General features: G+C 43.6%; 2 protein-coding genes across 4 annotated transcripts; one reads left to right on the top strand and one right to left on the bottom strand.

Annotated features, from left to right (window-relative positions):
• Positions 1-104: 104 nt before the first annotated feature.
• Positions 105-15,965, top strand: IFT20 (intraflagellar transport 20). 3 transcript variants are annotated; one of them, XM_077165291.1, is made up of 6 exons: positions 105-259; positions 6,014-6,049; positions 6,205-6,333; positions 7,540-7,625; positions 8,219-8,322; positions 8,800-9,188. In XM_077165291.1, the coding sequence occupies exons 3-6, from the start codon at positions 6,207-6,209 to the stop codon at positions 8,879-8,881; spliced, it is 399 nt and encodes a 132-aa protein (XP_077021406.1). In that variant the 5' UTR covers positions 105-259; positions 6,014-6,049; positions 6,205-6,206; the 3' UTR covers positions 8,882-9,188. The 3 variants fall into 3 exon arrangements, with proteins under 3 accessions (XP_077021406.1, XP_077021404.1, XP_077021405.1); XM_077165289.1 differs by lacking the exon at positions 6,014-6,049 and having other exon boundaries at positions 151-259; XM_077165290.1 differs by lacking the exons at positions 6,014-6,049; positions 8,219-8,322; positions 8,800-9,188 and adding an exon at positions 15,436-15,965 and having other exon boundaries at positions 151-259.
• On the bottom strand, positions 9,297-17,441 carry TMEM97 (transmembrane protein 97). Its single transcript, XM_077165288.1, has 3 exons — positions 17,106-17,441; positions 11,767-11,911; positions 9,297-10,662 (listed from the first exon to the last, which is right to left on the bottom strand). Exons 1-3 carry the CDS (start codon positions 17,424-17,426, stop codon positions 10,403-10,405), a joined length of 726 nt encoding a protein of 241 aa, XP_077021403.1. The 5' UTR covers positions 17,427-17,441; the 3' UTR covers positions 9,297-10,402.
• Between the last annotated feature and the right edge of the window lie 1,622 nt (positions 17,442-19,063).

Raw genomic sequence — 19,063 nt, 5'->3', positions numbered from 1 at the left:
CGACCTTGCCGACGCAAAGCCCTCTGGATCTTGTAGGCTACCACCCCAGCCCTTAGGCTTCTGTTTCCCAGCAGGCTCTGTGGGGCGGGCGCACATAAGTGCTTCCGGCGTCCGGCCGTGACGTACTGGGTAAATAGGCTCTGTAGCCGTGGCAGCGGCGGACGCGGATGGGCCCCGCCCCGAGCCCGGGTGAACGGGGATCTCTGCGGCCGCCGGCCTCATCCTGGGCTGCAGCGCCCCGCCGCTCCTGAGCTGACAGGTAGGCCTTGACTCCGGTTTGGGAGAACAGGGCTTGGCTCAGTACTTCTGAGCCAGGTGTAGACTCGGGCAGAATCAGGGCGAGGTGAACCTGCCAGGGCCGTTCCCTGAGGAAATGCAGTCCCAGACCAGAAGAAATCTGAGAATCCCTCCCGTCTCTTTAGGACTGGAGCTTTACGCAAGGATGCTCGTTAGGACCTTGCGGGGAAACTATGATTCAGATGAGTTCAAGGAGTTTACTTAGTTCTTTTCCTAACTTTTTGCCTTGTACTCCCCGCCCATAGCCCATGAATGGAGCTGCTCATGGTGCCTAGCTTGACTCTGGGAGTGCCGCTGTGCAGTGTCACGGCCCTCATCGTTAGGAAGTTCCGTCCCGGCTCATGTGCGCGGTGTTTCTCAGATGCTCAGTACATGTATTTAGTGAGAGTTGAGAGAGAATCTGTGAACCCTTTAACCCTTTCTCTACGCCTTTTCTCCGGTCTTACCCGTCCCCTCCAACCATGCAGTTGGTTCAAGCAAGATCCCTGGAAATTATGCCCGGTATTCAATCAGTCCATTACCAGTCTCCCTCGATTCGACCTACAAAACATCTGAAATCGGAACACTTTTCTTTAGTTCCTATCGTTGGTTCCACAAGCATTTACTGAGTGCCAGTTATGTGCACACACCATGCCAGGTGCTAGGGTTACAGTGATGAACAAGGTAGGTGTGGCCACACCCTCTTTTCCCTTCCAGTCCAGTATCCATGCTGAGCCAGATGATCTTTCTAAAATGCAAATCTGATTATGTCGCTCTGCTGAGACTCCAGGGACTACCCAGTACTTGTATGATAAAATCCCAGCTCATTACTGGGGCTTTCAGAGCCCTCCATGATCCACCTCTATCCTTGCACGGCGTTGTCTTGTTCCACTCTCCCTCTCATTTACTGGCTGTTCTAGTTTGCTAGCTGCTGGAATGCAATATACCAGAAACGGAATGGCTTTTAAAAAGGGGAATTTAATGAGTTGCTAGTTAACAGTTCTAAGCCCGAGAAAATGTCCCAATTAAAACAAGTCTAAAGAAATGTCCAATCAAAGGCATCTAGGGAAAGATACCTTGGTTCAAGAAGGCTGATGAAGTTCAGGGTTTCTCTCTCAAGTGAGAAGGCACATGGTGAACACAGTCAGGGCTTCTCTCTCAGCTGGAAGGGCACATGGCGAACGCGGCTCATCTGTTAGCTTTCTCTCCTGGGTTCCTGTTTCATGAAGCTCCCCGGGAGGCGTCTTCCTTCTTCACCTCCAAAGGTCGCTGGCTGGTGGACTCACTCTCTGCTTTGTAGTGTTGCTCTCTCTGAACCTCTCTGAATCTCTCATTCTCCAAAATGTTTCCTCTTTTATAGGACTTCAGAAACTAATCAAGACCAACTCAAATGGGTGGAGACATGTCATCTCCTAATCCAGTTGAACAACCATTCTTAACTAAATCACATCAACCAGGGAGATGATCTCATTATAGTTTCAAATATACAGTATTGAATAGGGATTATTCTACCTTTAAGAAATGGGATTTATGTTAAAACATGACTTTTCTTAGGGGGCATACTTCCTTTCAAACCAGCACACTGGCCTTTCAGTTCTTGGAATGTGTCACATTTCTTCTAGCCTCGGGATCGCCACACATGCTGATCCTTCTACATGCAGTGCCTCCCTCCCTCCTGCACTTGAAAAATTTGGGGGCAACTTTTAGGTCTCAGCTTAAGTGTCACTTTTTCAGGTAGGCCTGTGTTGGCAATATTCACTTACCCATAGGAATATTGTCCTCCACCTACACCTTCATGTAGCACTGTGTGCTTTATTTATTTTAATTTTTATATTGAAGTTGTGGGTTTACAGAACAATCATGCTTAAAATGCAGGATATCTGTATACCACCCTGTTATTAACACCTTACATTGGTGTGATACATTTGTTACAGTTGATGAGAGCACATTTTTTATAATTGTACTATTAATTATTTAAAAAACCATCATTTAACCTAGAGTCCACTATTTGTATCGTACAGTTCATGGATTTTTTTTTTTTTTAATTCTTGTAGCACTGTTTGCTTTTTCTCATGCTATTATCAAAGTCAGAAACTGTTCTAGTTTGCTAGCTGCCGGAATGCAACACACCAGAGACGGATTTGCTTTTAATAAAAGGGGATTTATTTTGTTAGTTCTTCAGAGGAAAGGCAGCTAACTTTCCACGGAGGTTCTTTCTTACGTGGAAGGCACAGGATGGTCTCTGCCTGGCTTCTCTCCAGGTCCCTGGGTTCCAACAGCTTTCCCCGGGGTGACTTCTTTCTGCATCTCCAAAGGCCTGGGCTGAGCTGCAAGTGCTGAGATGAGGAATGCCGAGCTGCTTAGCTGTGCTATGTTGCAATCTCTCATTTAAGCACCAGCCAATTAAGTCAAACGTCACTCATTGCTGCTGACACGCCTCCTAGCGGACTGCAGGTGTAATTAGCAACAGATGAGGTTCACGTACCATTGGCTTATGTCCACAGCAGCAAGACTAGGTATGCTCACCTTACCAAATTGACAACTGAATCTAACTAACACATGTCCACCCCTTGTCAACTTGGCAACTTCAAGCATCACCTTAAACAGGTGCAAAAACTTCTCTTCTTGCTGTGGGCCCGTGAATCTCAAAACAAGGTATCTGATGCCAATATGCAAAGGAGGATAAACACTGGATCCATAGGGAGAAACTGGAAGGAAAACCTGCAGGCAAACACCATTGGATTTCAAAGTCTGAAATTCATTTATCCTTCGGCTGTAGAAAGTGGTAGTCCCACCCCTTCCAAGGGCCTATGCAGTGGCCGGCCTCTTTCCAAATCAACCTCGGGGAACATCGAGGAGACCACTTCTGGGCTTCACTCTCTCCAGCCATCAGGGCTACCCCTGGGCTCTCTGCCATTTCTGGGGCACACGCTCAACCCCTCCATGTGGTGGCAGCCAGGCTCTCCCTGTCCCCCAAGGAGCGTGCTCTACCTTCTCCAAGGCCTGAGGCTGCACAACTCTTCCACTGCAATGAGAGGGGAGACTCATTCTCACCCTTCAGGGTAAACTCACCCTCTCCATGTATACAAGTGGGTCCACTCTCCTGGCCGAGGTTTCTTGGCTTCAGACCCGAGCTTCCATGGTTCTTACTCTGCAAACTCCAGTTTCTCCTTTGTGTCCTCTTTTGTCAAGATTGGTTGTAGTTCCATTTACACCAACAGTCTCTTCAAACACTCCAGGACTTCATCATCAATCTCTTCACAGTTCCTCCAAAGTCTTCCCCTTAGCCATCCAAAACACTGTTCAAACTTATCTGGCATTTGCAAACTGCAGCAGCACCCCACTTCTGGTACCAAATCTGTACTAGTTTGCTAGCTGCCGGAATGCAACACACCAGAGACGGATTTGCTTTTAATAAAAGGGAATTTATTTTGTTAGTTCTTCAGAGGAAAGGCAGCTAACTTTCCACGGAGGTTCTTTCTTATGTGGAAGGCACAGGATGGTCTCTGCTGGTCTTCTCTCCAGGCCCCTGGGTTCCAACAACTTTCCCCGGGGTGACTTCTTTCTGCATCTCCAAAGGCCTGGGCTGAGCTGCAAGTGCTGAGATGAGGAATGCCAAGCTGCTTGGCTGTGCTATGTTGTGATCTCTCATTTAAGCACCAGCCAATTAAGTCAAAGGTTAGTCATTGCAGCAGACGCGCCTCCTAGCCGACTGCAGATGTAATTAGCAACAGATGAGGTTCACGTACCATTGGCTTATGTCCGCAGCAAGAAGACTAGGTATGCTCACCTGGCCAAGTTGACAACTGAATCTAACTAACACAGGAACTAAAGCATTTTGTTCACTCCTCTATCCCAAGATCAGGGATGCAATAGATATTTCTGAGTGAATGCCTATTCCAGGGAATGGAGTGGAAGTGGGAGCAGCTGCTTGCTCTCTCCTGTTACTTGAATCTTTCTGGAGCACCTGGTCTTGACTAAACACCTGGTATGTTAAATACTCATATGTGTAAATGTATCAGGACAAGGGAGAAGACAAATTTCTTTTTCAAATCCCAATTATAGGGGTAATTTAGTGGTAGAATTCTTGCCTGTCATGTGGTAGACCCAGTTTCGATTTCCAGCCCATGTTTCCCCCCCCCAAAAAAAACACAAAACACCAAACAAACAAGTAAACAAAAGAAAGAAAAAACAAACGAAAATTCAACAAATGGTGCTGCAATAATGGGATTATGACAAGGAAAAAGAATGAATTGACCCCCACCATACAGCGTAAAAAAAAAAAAACCTCAGTTATAAGGAAGCTCTGTATAATTAAAAATGTTTTGAAAGGATCCACATACTTCAGTGGATTCCAGTGAGGCCAAAGTAATACACAGATAGCCAATAGACAAGAACTGGTTGGCTCCACACAAGGTAGGCGGTAGTTTTTTTTTTAAGTTGAAAATTTTAAACTAGATAGCAACACTAAAAATCTGATTCTTATAAAAATCTGGATTTCCTGTCCTTTTGAAAATCAGAAGTTCTGGCAACAGTGAACATTCTTCTTCTCCCACTGTTGTTCTACCTGTGGCCCACCTGTTCTGGGTGGTCACTATTCAGACCCCACTTCAGAACATAACTTCTCTAAGGAAGCTGGACGGGGAACTGGCAAGGCTCAGGGAGGGGGGGGAGGAGCATAGGGAAGGGTTGGCACAGGGCCAAGAGATGGTAGCCTTTGCAACACCTGGAGTTTTGGAACTGGTGTAGCAGCCAGTGGCTAAACCTAAGTAGCATTGCCTCTTGGTTATACAGGGCATGCACTCCTTATTGTTGTTTTTTTTTAAATGTCAGAATGAGAGTGGGTTCTCAGTGTTATGTCTTCCAGAATTGAGGTATTCTTTGGACCAGGTATACAGAGTTACCTGGGAAGGGAGATGCTATCTCTGTTGGTTCTGTTGCCTACAGAAAAATATCCAAATTCCTTAGCCTGGCACACAGGCTCTTCCTAATCTTATCCAACTCACCTTTCCAGCCCCATCCTTTTGCTGTCACCCTCTAGGCAGAGATAGGTCCTTTCAGTGATTTCAGGCCCTTGTCCTTGCTGTTTTCTCTTCTGGAAATGCTTTTCTCTGGCCTCCTTACTTGGTACATTCCTACTGATAATTTCGTTCCCTTTTGTGTTTTCTACCAAAAACTGACTCAAATTTGGGTCCCAGTTCAGACAAATGTACGATACCCTATGGCATAAATATTGGGTGATATTTTACTCCTGGCTTCTTATTTTAACCCTGTTTTCCTGCAGCCAGATTTCTTCTTTTACTGTATTTGTGGTGTGTGTGTTCTTCCAACATATGTTATTTAAAATGCCTTTTCAAGTTCTTTTTGGGTAAATAACTGGGGATAAATGAACATGCTAATGGCTCATGACTTAGTTCATATGTCACCCCCACACTCCCAAGTTAGCCACTTCCTCCTGCCCCAGCTCTTTAGTGATGTCTCTGTAAAAGCACTTAACACCGTGTACTTTTTCAGTTTACATGTCTGTCTTCCTCCAGCTAAACTGTGTGCTCCTCCAGGGCGGGGACCATGTTGCATTCATCTTTGTTCCTCTGCATCTAGCAGTGTTGGCATGTAGTAGGCACTCAAGAAATGTGTGTTGAATGAAAGATGCCTGTGAAAAGCAACTGGACTTTACTCTTTCCTGACCCTTGCTCCTCTGACACGTCTCCTCCTGGCTGCCACTTCACCCCTTCAGAGCAGAACTTCTCTAGGGAAGCTGGAAGGGAAACAGGTGAGACTCAGAGAGGTGGAGGCAGAGGGAAGGAGGGCCTTTGGAACATCTGGGTTTTCGGCATTGGTGCCTGGGGGCAGGAGCAGGGCTGGGCTGGAAGCAGACATTTCCTCAGGTGGTTTGGAAGTGATTGGAGATTGAGCTTTTCTTTGCAGATATGGCCAAGGACATCCTGGGTGAAGCAGGATTGCACTTTGATGAACTGAATAAACTACGGGTGCTGGACCCAGAGGTTACTCAGCAGACCATAGAGCTCAAGGAAGAGTGCAAGGACTTTGTGGACAGTGAGTGTCATTTGAGGGGACAGGGTACCTACCACTCAGCTTTGCGCTGTTCCAATCACACCCCGTTCCCAACCTCTCCTAACTATAGCTTTCCACTCTGCCAGAATTGAGATGCTAGCTCCCTAGAGGTTGAGCCTGGCCTTTTTCAATTTCCATTTGTGATTTGCCTTGTCTATCTTCCTTTTTCTTTGCTCTCACATAGTTCTGCCCAGACTACCAATCAAAACTAATTTTGAGAGGGGAAGTGTATGTATATGGGTGGAATTGTTTTTCGAAATGCCATTTTTATTTTTTGCTCTCAGAAACTTTAAACTTCATGGGGGCAGACTCATATCTTGGGGAAAAGAAATAGAATTATGTATTTGTGATTTGATTTGGGACAAACGGGTTCTCCCAACGGTAGCAAGCTGTCTATTATTTGGAGTTAAAGGTGTAACTAAAATCTCTAGAAGCAGCACAACAGACTTAATGAGGTCATCTTTTGGCCAGAGAGCTCCAGGAAGTCTCCTGTCCCAGAAGCCAAGTCAGCCCAGTGCCAGTGAATACAGAACCAGGTGTAGCCAGAGCAAGGGATTTCTGAGCCTCCCTGGGAACTCCGTAGTCTGTGGAGAGAGCTTGACTGGTGAAAGGTAGCTTGGGTTCTATTGCCAATCTTCTGTGATTGCTGTGTGCATGTTGTCCCACCTTTCTGGGCCTTACTTTACTCCTTAGTAAAATGGTATTCCACTGCACTGAGGACATTGGAAAATAGTGAATAGGAGATTAGGTATTTAAGTGTTTTGGGCTCTTTGTTAGCTCTGATTACTGGTGGAAAGCACCCCTACCCCCAGCCCCAACTAAAATCAGATTTCTGTGGCTAGTCTTGAGGCATCGTTCTTGTCTGGAGCTGGACTTTTCACCAGTAGTCCTTTCATGAACATGTCCCTTTGTGCTTTCTGCCACCCATGGTGAAGCAGGACTGGGTCCCATGCAGAGGACAGACCCACCAGGAGCCTGGTGCTTTCAAAGCCTGAGGTAACAGCAACTGGCTGACTCTAGGGATTCAAGGGCCTAGGCACCTGGCCACCCTTCTCAGGCCAATGGGCACCAAGTGTTTTGACACAAATGAGAAGGGGCAGTTAAGCTCTGCCTTTTTACCCCAAGAGAGTGCTGAGAAGGAAGTGGTGATGCTGAGAAAATAAAACATTTTTTCATTCTTTTCCCAAGAAATCGGCCAGTTTCAGAAAATAGTTGGTGGTTTAATTGCGCTTGTAGACCAACTTGCAAAAGAAGCAGAAAATGAGAAGATGAAGGTAAGCTCAGCATGTCTTGTGTCTGCATCTTGTCCAGAGACCCAGTTCACTAGCCTATCATCTTTTTGCCCTCTTGATTTGTTTTGTTGGGAGGGAGGTTTTTTATATTTAATTAAAATCAAATTTTAAATAGCAATTCTTGGTCCAATTAACCTACTATTGAACTCTTACCAGTACACTTTCCTTCATTATTTAATCTTCAAACTAGCACCGAGATAGGTGATTTTTATGCTCATTTTGTAAATGAAGAGATTAATCGTTGCAGAAAGTAGATGACTTGGTCAATGTCACAGGGTAAATAGCACACCAAAGGGCCCCACTGGAAATCTGTGTGCCAGGCCCTGGAGGTACTCCCAGACCCTGCCTCACACACTGCAGACTAGTTCTACAGAATTATCATTGTACATTAGGCACTTTGGGGTCATTTGATTAATCTTCCTTTTGACTCTCCCTCAGTACTCTGGGGCTCAACTCTTCCCCTCTGAGCCCTGATGCATAGCCCCCAAATGGCCCTTCCCCACAGTGAAGACTTAATGCTGTAGCTAGGTGTAGTTGAAAGCATGACCTTCTTTGGCAATACCATGTTTTTCTAGGCCATTGGTGCTCGGAATTTGCTTAAATCTATAGCAAAACAGAGAGAAGCCCAACAGCAGCAACTACAAGCACTAATAGCAGAAAAGAAAATGCAGCTAGAAAGGTAATAAAGTCATGAAATAAAGCAATTTCTTTACTCAACTTCATTTCTGTTTTTCCTTCTTGAAAGATAGCCTCGTCTTTATTCATCATTGTCCTCAGAGGATTAGTCTTGTTCTATCTTGAAGATTTTTAAAATAAAGAAAATCAAGAGATATTTGATGGGGTAGAAATTAAAAATATGTTAAACCACCTCTAAGGGTTTGAGACAAAAGATAAACCCTCAGAGTGAAAGTTCAGATAGGAGGGTCTAGAGTTGGTTGTTCTTTGAAAGGAGACCCTCAGAGCTGGAGCATTCTCACGGGTAGTCTTGGGTAGGGTTTTGCCTCTTACTCATTTTTCATTTTCTCTCTTCTTGCCCTAATTCATTCTGACCTCACACATTCCTAGGAATCATTTAAACCTTTATTGTTCTCTAGAAGAATATAGCCCATGGTTTATTTCATCCTTTTTTAGGGCCTCTAACAATTTTGTTTTTCAGGTATCGGGTTGAATATGAAGCTTTGTGTAAAGTAGAAGCAGAACAAAATGAATTTATTGACCAATTTATTTTTCAGAAATGAACTGAAGGATTTTATTTTTATAGTAGGGCTCAAACAAAAACACTTCTGTACCATTCCAGTGACTTGTTAACTAATGATCCCAGTGTGTGGTGGGAGGTGGTGTGTAAGGAGTGCAGCATCTCTGAAGGCAATAAATCACACTTGGGGAAACTTGTTTTGAACTTCAGTGCATATCAGTGCACACATGCCACCGAGGCACCCGTTCTCATTTGCATTTAGTCTGAACTAAGCACTCTGTAAACTTTGATCCTCTTTTGTAAATTCACAAAGCCTTGGAAGGAAAAGCAATAAATTATTTTCAAGCATCTTGAGCTGCCTTTTTTCTGGTGCCTTTGAAGTGTTTAGCCCCTGTAAGAGAATCCTGGACTCTCTAGGATTCTACTAGGATCTCTAGTCCACAAAACAAACCAAGCAGTGGTCAGCAGCTACCTTTATTTGGACCAGACACATGAGTCAGATCATACTACTCAGATCAGAGCATTTATGGCTTGTGAGGAAAAAATGCAAAAACAGAGGGAATTGATCAGGATACATTTCCACCATTTTCCACATGTTCACAGGTCTTTTTTTTTTTTTTTTAAAGTGTTGGCCTCAAGTACAAATTTAGAGAAAGGTAATAGAATTCCAGGCACTGATGTGAAGAGACCCTGGACACAAACACGATTCATGCCACCCCCAGCTGTCCGTGCACTCCTCATGGGAAGGAGTGACTAAACTGTGTGAAACACACTTCCAGATCAGGTCTGAGACACCAGACTTCAGAGTAAAGGGACTTATAAATCAGGTGGTCTCTAAAAGTAGGCTAGGAAACTGTCTAAGATTTGTCAACAGGATGAATAAGATGACTTAAAAATATATATATATTCCTGAGATGACCTGCATAAGACAGGAAAAAACAAAACAAAACCCAGACCTTCCAGTTGAACCCATTACTGATTGAAAATCAAGCTGAGGCTGAACCTTAAGGAAAACCAAGTTTAAATTCCTTCTGCAGAATGTTTTCTTCTTTTCCCAGGGAGTAGGGTAGGGAATATGAGAAAACATAATACAGTTTCAAAATGAGTATTAAAGAGGTATAATTTTAAGTTTTAAAATGGCCAGAAATATCCCAATATTCATCTTGCTAGTTAGTGATATGCTATACAGAACCACAAGTTAAGGGTTTTAGTTACCTATATATTATGGGCCAAATGACCCACAGTCATGCCAAGTAGGCCATATTTCCTGGAAGTTTATCTAGTTTCTGTTCTCAGTAATCCTGAAATGGAACTTGGGCACATAGTGAGGTGTCTGGCATCACTTCCCTACAACTACCCCCCCTCCCTACCTCCTTCCTAAGTTATCAGTTTGTTCATCCCAGTGGCTTTGGAAGATGAGGCTCTGGCTTGGCTCCTGCCAGGACCTTGCTCTCAGGCACTGCTGCTGGTGTGTTTCAAATGCTGCTTAAGATACGGATTCTGAGCAGTTGTCCAGGAAACTGCCATAGGGCCATTTTCTCCCCTGGGCCAGTGGCTGTTTCCCTCATTTTTTCTTTCTTTTCTCCTCATACTTGTAGTAGGGACTTCGCAACATGAAAAGCAGAAGCATAAAAGGGATGAGAAAGTAGGGGGCATAAAAAGATAAAAGGATTAGTCGTTCACGGAAAGTCTCAGGTCCTTGTCCTTTGAAACCCCTGGCTTTGGAGAACTCCCCAAATAGCAATTCGGAGAGAATTGGAATTAAAACTGACATCAAGTGAACTGAGTAGATAATTGCAGGGGTGCGGATCCACTTGCAGCCTCCTAAAACAGGGGCAAAAAAAAAGGATGTTAGGTCTGTTCATGACACTTTCCAAGGGCCAGAAGTGGCATGCCTGCTCCCTTTACCTGAAATCATTCTACCTCCTCTAAGTAAAACTGCCTTTACAAGTTAAACCTGTTTGTCCTAAAATGAAATGAGAGAAAATTGCTGCCAGAGGCATCTGTTAAGTAATTATATACAGGTGAAATGATCAGCAGCCTCTACCAATAGAGGAATTCAGTGATGCCACGGGGAAGCCAATGAGAAATAAGCATTTTCAGCTGTGCCAGCTTAGTTACCAGTACATTGGTATGGCCACCTTCTTTATAGAACATCAATTATGTGGGAACCCTGTAAGTATAATTTTAAATGGGAAGTTAAGCCCTTTGGGTATCAGCTTGATGATAACTGCTTTTAAGTCAGTATGACACTACCCAAAGCAGGAACTTAAGAAACAGCGATAAGTAACAAGACCTTCCTTCCAGTGGCCTTGGTCTCAGGTGTAAGAGAGGAGCTCCCAGCTGCCCAGGCCCTTCTTACCCCCCACCCCCACCTTCAGTTCTAGACTTCTTTACCCTCATAGCCATTATTTTACCTTGATCACTATCTTCTTTCTTTCTTTTTTTTTTTTGTTTCCAAAGGTTTTTTTTTTAATTTTTAAAAAATTTTAGAGTAGTTTTAAGTTTACAGAGAAGTTGTAAAGATAGTACAGTCTCCACTCCCAGGCTCCCCTGCATGAGTATAAGATGTATTTTACATTATCTAAGCTCTCTGGCATTCTGTAAGAGCTTACAGTAGCACAGACATTTGTCCCAGCGAGTGACCCGGCATTGATCTGGCATTATGAACTGCAGTCCAGGTTGGACCTGGGCTTCTGTTCACTATCTTCTTTCCTTCCCACAAAAGACATTTAGCCTGAGCCACATGCATGTCCTTGTGAGGTTTATCCTGGCCATCCCTACCGGATCCTCTGGAGCTCCCGGAGGAGCCTCTGGCCCTCACACAAACTACATGGGACCCCACCCTCTCCCTTGGAGATATTTTTCCCCAAAATTTCTGGGACCTGATCTCTGAGCACAGATGTCATTTTTCCATCATTTACCAACCTTTGAAGAAGGCATATGTCGCGATGGGAAAGAAAGGCAGCTGAAACACAAGTTCACAAAACAGCAAGGACTTGAACCATGTTGGGGGATCCTGCATCAGAGGGTCTTTAAACTCCTTGTTATACCAATTCAGCAGGTTTCTCAGCTGAAAACATAATGGAATGATATGCATGATGAATTACAGCAACCTCGACTAGAAAGTCTCAACAGCGCCCATTAATTTGAAGATACGTCAAAAGGGCTCTCATTAACCAGTCCTGTTGATGGCAGATGGCACACCTGGGTTGGCTTTTCTGATATAAAACACATAAAAACTCAGTAGCTCTAATTCAAATGCTCCCTGGTCCACGAGGCTTTCCTCAACTGCAGCCCCTTCTTTGCACTATCCAGCATCTGTGTGTGTGTCTACAATGACATATCCAGGTGTGTGGCCCACAGTCAAGAACAATGTCTGACATTTTATAAGTGCGCAGTGTTTGCTGAAGGGACAAATGTGGCATTTCTGCCAATGTTATCATTTTTTGCAAAGAAACAGATGTGAAAGCCATCGTGACGTGTCCTTACACAACAGCAACTTTATGCCAAACTGAGGACTAGATGTCCCTCAAATACAGACATGAATTGGATCCTCTTGCCCTTTAGGTGGAGGTGGAGTGGTGGTATAAATCTAACCTCTGTGGAGATGTGATTTTGAATGCTCATTTTTGCGTACTTTAAATAATTATCTCAAATAAGATCCTCGTGAATGAACTCTCCTAATTCCAACTTTTTTTTCTTTTAGGAGACCAGTAGGATATTGGTGGGAAAAAAAATGCCCCAAACCACAAGCTGTATACTTTTAGACTATGGCAAGGCTTGAGAGTTAGTGGTCTCAGTCCTAGCATGGGCCCCAACACTGTAATTAGCCTGCCAAATAAAAAGATGCAGACTCATGTTGGTGTGGTTACACAGGAAGGGAGCAATAGGGCTTGAGGCTGCCTGTTTCGTGCTTTTATAGGAGACCAAAGCCTGGTCTGACCGCTGTGGACTACAGCAGCTACCCTGAGGTAGCGTTGTCCTGACTCACCTGCCTTTAAAGCTTAATAACTATGTCTTGATATTATGATAAATTAAAGCAGCCCCAAGGTAAGAACTTAGCATATAATAGAAAATCCAAGGATATTTTTCCTGTTAATTTTTTTTTTAAGCTACTGACCTTGGTTGAGAACATTTAGATTCCCTGTGAGCAGATGTGCTCAAGGAATAGCATTAGGGTGAATTTCATATAGTTTTGATTCATCTGTCCACTCTGTCAATGCTAATGCCAAGCACCAAACTATTTTATTATTGTGACTTTATAGGGCATTTTATTATTAATAATCTCCCCTTTATTACTCTTCTATATATTGAGTTTCTTAGGTATTCTCAATCATCTGTTCAATGAAACTTAGAATCATATTGTCAAGTTTCCCCCAAATATTTCTACTGGGATTTTGTTTGGAATGACGTTCAACTTACCAATTAATTTGGGAGAAAGTGACATATTCATATCAGTCATTCCTTTAATGCAAATCTCATTTTATGTCTCATTAATGGTGTTAAATTAAAAAAAATTATTGTGGTGGCATAATCCTGTTTATTTTTACTCAAAAGATAAAGCCTTGCTATTGTGAAAGACTTAGCTTTAAGCAGATATCTAGAAATAAACATTACGTTGGCATATTAATTTCAGAAAGGCCTTGGGCTAGATAACCATTTATTGACCAACTTGATTTAATTTTTTTTTTTTTTACCAACTTGATTTAAATTTAAATTCATGGCAATATGCTTTGCTTCTTTCTAAGCATTTTTCAGGACCATAATGTAGTAGAAAATATAAAGGTTAAGTCACCATACCCCTCCCAGCTGCCCAGGCCCTTCTTACCCCCCACCCCCACCTTCAGTTCTAGACTTCTTTACCCTCATAGCCATTATCTTACCTTGATCACTACCTGCTTTAAAAGACCACACTGTACAACACAGTAAACTCTAAATTAAACCATGGAATACATTCAATAGTGCAATGATTAAAAACGTGTTTTGATTAATTGTAACAAATGTGCGACATCAATGCAAAATGTTATTAATAGGGTGATATACAGGAATCCTGTATTTTATGTATGATTGTTCCGTAAACCCACAACTTCTCAATTAAAGAAAAAAAAATGGCTGCAGTCCAGAATTGGGGGTGGGGTGGGAAGAGGCAGGCAGAAGACCACAGAATTTTTAAAACTTTCTGGTCCACTTGAACAATTCATTTTCTATTCAACTTGTACGTAACCTCACATATGCCCCTATTTCACAATTCAAGGCAAACTGGTACAGCGCTGTGATTTCTAAGGGCTGCAGGTTGAGATTATTAGAAAAAATAAAAGATCAAATCAGCTAGCACTCATAGTAATCAATGAGAACCTAACCACCTGTCTATAGTTGTATACCTGCCACCCAATGCCAGAACCAAGCCCTGGATTAAGCTGGGTGGAACAGAAAGCACAAGCTCCGTGAGTTGAGTGCCTGGGCAAATTCCTTTATCTCACTATGCTTGTTTCTTCCCCTATGAAGTAGGGCTAGTAGTAGTACCTGTCTCACTGTTGTTAAGATTAAATGACTTAATACACATACTGTCTTTAGAACAATGCCTAGCATGTAATGTTATCAGGACCTACTTGAATGTAATCAATACGTACTTTGAGATGGCCAGGTTTAACTGTTAAATCTCAGCAGGCAACTGGTCAATACAAATTCATTCTTATTAGTTAAGACCAAAAAGGAGTAAAACTGTTTCCATTTAAACCTACCTAAATTTGACTCAGCTTTGTTACCCATTAAAAAATCCACGTGGCCTGCATGCATGCATTTCTAAACCCGAGGTTGCTAATGAATGACACTGACCTTCTCTAATTTGGAATGAGAACAAAGGCTGATTCCAGCTCTAGATGCTCATTGGTTTTTCCTTTGGCAGTATTTTAACTTAAGCAATGTCCTCTTTTCCATGTTCTAATCCAAGCTAAATTCTCTTCATGTTTCATAATAAAGTGACAGTTTTTCTAAGTGTTGATTTGGCTCAAAGCAAGAAAAGGATTTAATTTGCAAATTTTTGCCTGATCACCAGGTGATTTTCCCAGGCTTTTTAGTTCCTTCATTACTTCTATTTAGGGAGGAAAAAGGCAACAGATGTTAAATTTCATTGTTTTTCAAAAAGAATCTGAAAGTAACTCAGCAATAAGACTTTTACTCCCCACCCCAAACCAACAACACTGAGTAGACAAAAACACATAGACACAGGCATGCACGCACAGGTTCTGGCCTGTTCCTGTCAGCCCTGGCTCTTCACCTTTTATGAGTCAACATTAAAAAATAAACCTGAGATAATGTTACCAAATCAGATATGTAAGTTTAAATGGGATCCCTATGATGCTGGGGACATTCTTAATTGTAATTTGTGAGTGGTGAGCAAGGACTTAGGGAATGGCACATTCAGAAAGAAAAAAGAACAACAGCTGTTAAGTCTGGATGGCTACTTAGAGTAGTGAACTAATTACCAAGTATTAAAGGGCTCCATATCAGATTACAAACAGGCACTCTGAGTTTTGTTGGCCCGCAGATTTTGAAGACCACAGATCTGATGACAACTTGCTCTCCTTTTTTCAGGGCAACTTCGGTGCAGAGCTGTGACTATCCCTTTACAAGGAGGAGCCGTAGGCTGAATATTGGCCCCAAAGAGTTCTATATCCTAATCCCCAGAAATTGTGAATCTTACTTTATATGACAAAAGGGACTTTGCAGGTATAATTACCTTAAGGGTCACAAGATGGAAGATTATAAGGAATCATCCAGGTGGGCCCTAATTGTAATCCCTAATGCCCTTATAAAAGGACGGCACAGGGAGGCTCGACTATAGAAAAGGTTGAGTGAGGATAAAAGCAGAGGCTAGAGTTCCAAGTCAAAAAGCTGAAGGAGGCAAGGAGTGTTTTCTCTGCTGGACACTCCAGGAAGAACTAATCCTGCTGGTACCTTGACTTTAGCTCTGTAGGACCCCTTTTGGACCTCTGAACCACAGAACTGTAAGATAATAAATTTATTTTAAGCCACAAAGTTTATGATAACTTGTGATAGTAGTAATTGGAAACTAATATGCCCTGTATACGTTTGAGACTGTAACTTAACCCAGCCCCTATTTGACAGAGCCCTGACTTGCCCAGGAGCATCATACTTGATGCTCTTGGGGTGCACCACTTTCCTGTGGCAAAGTCCGAGGTCTTCCCAGTATATGCTTGGCTTTAGAAGCAAGCAATGAGACTGGGGGAGAGTGGGGGATACAGTCAGGGATACCTGTTCTTAATCTTTTTTTTGGGTGGTGATTAGAACCCTGGAAAAATAGATGGACGCTACAGACTCTTCCTAGAAAACACAAGACACACACAATTGTGTATATATTAAGGGGGCTTCATAGATTTCAGGTTAAAATTTCCTCTGCTGCAGAGAAAAGGCAGTTAAAAAGAAACAACAAAATCTTCAGGTAGACAATGCAAGTTTACCCAAAGTTCTACAGACAGGCTGGAGAAGCACAGAATTGAGGATAGGAATTCCATGGATGGTTGCAGGGTCTAGATGAGATAAGACTAGGGAAACTAAAATTAGCTCTGAGTAGAGGAGGGGGGATATCATTAACGCAAAGCTTAGGGTAAAGTGCTCAATCAGCCAGGAAATGGGGCTTTTCATCTTTATTCAGATGTCCATTTTACTCGAACTAAATTGAAAGGGCCCATTTGAAAAGATGTCAACTCACTTACGAGCTCTTGAAATTGCTGGAGTCCTGGCCTGGAAGCTGCTGCCATCTGTGAATGCCCAGGCAGCACTACCAAGGGGCTAAACCTTAAGGTGAGTCTTAACTCTATTTGGGTTATTTCTTTGGTATTAGACTGGGATTTTAAAGCGCTCCAAAAACCCACAACTTTAAAACAAATCCAACACATGACTTAGACACAGGTCCATCCAGCTACTTCCCTCAATAACCAGCACCTGCCCAGAGATAGGGTGTGCGAGCCTTAAACATCCCCAGGTAAAACCTAATTGCAAAAGGAATTAAACTTTTGCTCCTGCATACTGGGGAGCGGTTTGGGATGGGGGAAGAAAAAAGCCCGATGACAGTCGTCTATTCGAAGGGTAATGAGGGGCGAGGACTGGTGCACGGGTAGGACCCAAGGAAGGCAGAGGACACATCTGGAAGCCTGGGGGTGGGAGGCAAGGGCACAGCTGCAGCGCGCGCTGGCGCTTAGACTCAGCTACCCGCGGGCAACGACCAACCCGGCACCCCTCACCTCGACCGGGAAGAGTTCGCGCGGCAGCAACGCCTGCAGGTCCAAGAAGAGGGTGATGGGGATATGGGAGAGGAAGTAGAAGCCCAGTATCCATTCCAGGACGCGCCTGAAGCCCAGTACTCCCATCGTCAGTCGGCTGGGCTGGGCAGAAGCCGAGGCTGCGCTAGCTGGGACTTGCAGCCGGGTAAAGAAAGCTGGAGCCCGCGCGAGCGGGGAACGTCCACTTCGCCCCTGCCGAGGACCACGCAGGGTGTGCCCATTGGCTGATGGAGAAGCAGAGGCGCGCGGGGAGGGGGCGGGACTCGTGCAGGGCGTCTCCATTGGCTCTTCTGAGAATAGCGGGTTGAGGAGCGGCCCTGCAGACGGTATCCACTGACCAACTGGGAGCAGGGGCGGGGCTCCTCTTCGGCCACGTTCATTGGCTCCAGGGCACACAACGTGTAGCGCGGTGGTGTGAGGTTGGAAGCTGGTTTTCCGTCCCTGATAGCCTGGTGCACTGGGCCCTAACAGCGCACCTAGTGGCGGGAGGCGGTGGCTGTCCTCGGTGGTCCCATTAGCTCACTACGCTCACTCACTCCATTCACTCATTTAATTTTTTTTTTTAATATTAGAATACCTGCTTCCTGCAAGCTTCGTTTTGAATGAATAGTTTTCAGAGCTGCCATAGAAGGGGGCCACATTATTCCCTGAAATTTGGACTCACATGAGTTGAAAAAAACTGGACTGTGACAGATTTCCTGGTGATCACTGGGATCTTCTGTGCAGCTTATATAATATTAGGACCTGCTTTTCAAATATGAGTTTTAAGTGTACTGTGTTATTTTTACGTGTCTGGAAAGGTAGGTTTAATATGGTGGAATTAATATACTGTATCACTGTAAAAGAAAATCCTACAGTGGCTTTTATTTCAAGGATTGTATCCTCATATTTCAGAACTAAATATTGATGTTTACTTAAACTAAAGTGTGCCCATATTCAGAATATGAGGACTTGTAATGAAAGGCACAAAGCCAATCAGAGCTTTCAGTAGTGGTCATAGTGTTAGCTGGGTTCCAAGCAGGGGGCCAACATTGTCTCAGGGTAGACTTTAAACTTGATTTGTCTTTTCAATCAGGTACTAGAATTGTTAATATTTTGAAAAGTCCACAAAAGAAAAATACTTTTTTAATGTCATAAGAGGTTACTCAGTCCTTAGGAATGGATTTTAAAATTATATTTGGCAAACTCCATTCACTCATTGCATTCGCTTAGTATTTTTTGAGTTGTGGGTTCTGGGCTATGGGAGCATAGCAGATAGAGCTCCCAATCCTGTGATGATGTCACGGGCCTGTGCAAGCTGGGCCTTGTCGTGTGCTCGGCACGGTGGTCACAGGCTGCGGGAACACAGAGCAGGGTCCCGGGCAGGAGTTGGAAGTCCCCCCAGGTTGTCATCCAGAATTAAGCAGATAAGAGAGAGAACTTGGCAGAGCCCTGAAGTTAAAGTGAGATATTTGATCCTAAGTTCCACTGCTAGTTATATGCCTAGAGGAACTGAGTAGATTCAAACAGATACTTGTGTGCCAATGGGCACAGCAACATCATTCACAATCGCCAGAGTGTGGAAACAACCCAAGTATCTACTGGCAGACGAATGGATAAATAAAACTGTGGTATACACACACAGTGGGATATTTAGCCATAAAAACGAATGAAGTTCTGATGCAGGCTGAAATGTGGATGATGCTTTAAGACGCGTTGAGTAAAGTAGGCCAGACACAAAGGGCTTCCTGTAATCTACTTTGTTTCTATGAGTTTGTGTGTTCTAGGGAATTTCATATAAGTGAAATAATACAAACAAAGTAGATTACAGGTTACCAGAGCCAGGTGGGTGGAAAAGAATGGGGTGGAGAGGGCTGGTGGTTATTGCCTAAGAGGTACAGAGTTCAGGGTATTGTGATGCTTGCACAACATTGTAACTA

The sequence above is a fragment of the Tamandua tetradactyla genome, chromosome 6 (assembly GCF_023851605.1).
Source record: "Tamandua tetradactyla isolate mTamTet1 chromosome 6, mTamTet1.pri, whole genome shotgun sequence".
Taxonomy (NCBI): Eukaryota; Metazoa; Chordata; class Mammalia; order Pilosa; family Myrmecophagidae; genus Tamandua; species Tamandua tetradactyla.
Note: the sequence above shows the minus strand (reverse complement) of the source record. Positions and strands in the feature narration are given on the sequence as shown.

What these genes read in the sequence shown, in the direction of transcription:
- IFT20 (XM_077165291.1), top strand. Translation starts at nt 6,207, where the DNA reads ATGGCCAAGGACATCCTGGGTGAAGCAGGATTGCACTTTGATGAACTG. An exon ending in CAGAAAATGAGAAGATGAAG is followed by an intron (nt 7,626 to 8,218) that starts GTAAGCTCAGCA and finishes ATGTTTTTCTAG; the next exon opens with GCCATTGGTGCTCGGAATTT. An exon ending in AAGAAAATGCAGCTAGAAAG is followed by an intron (nt 8,323 to 8,799) that starts GTAATAAAGTCA and finishes TTTGTTTTTCAG; the next exon opens with GTATCGGGTTGAATATGAAG.
- TMEM97 (XM_077165288.1), bottom strand. Translation starts at nt 17,426, where the DNA reads ATGGAGACGCCCTGCACGAGTCCCGCCCCCTCCCCGCGCGCCTCTGCT. An exon ending in GCGAACTCTTCCCGGTCGAG is followed by an intron (nt 11,912 to 17,105) that starts GTGAGGGGTGCC and finishes TTATGTTTTCAG; the next exon opens with CTGAGAAACCTGCTGAATTG. An exon ending in GACATATGCCTTCTTCAAAG is followed by an intron (nt 10,663 to 11,766) that starts GTTGGTAAATGA and finishes CCCCTGTTTTAG; the next exon opens with GAGGCTGCAAGTGGATCCGC.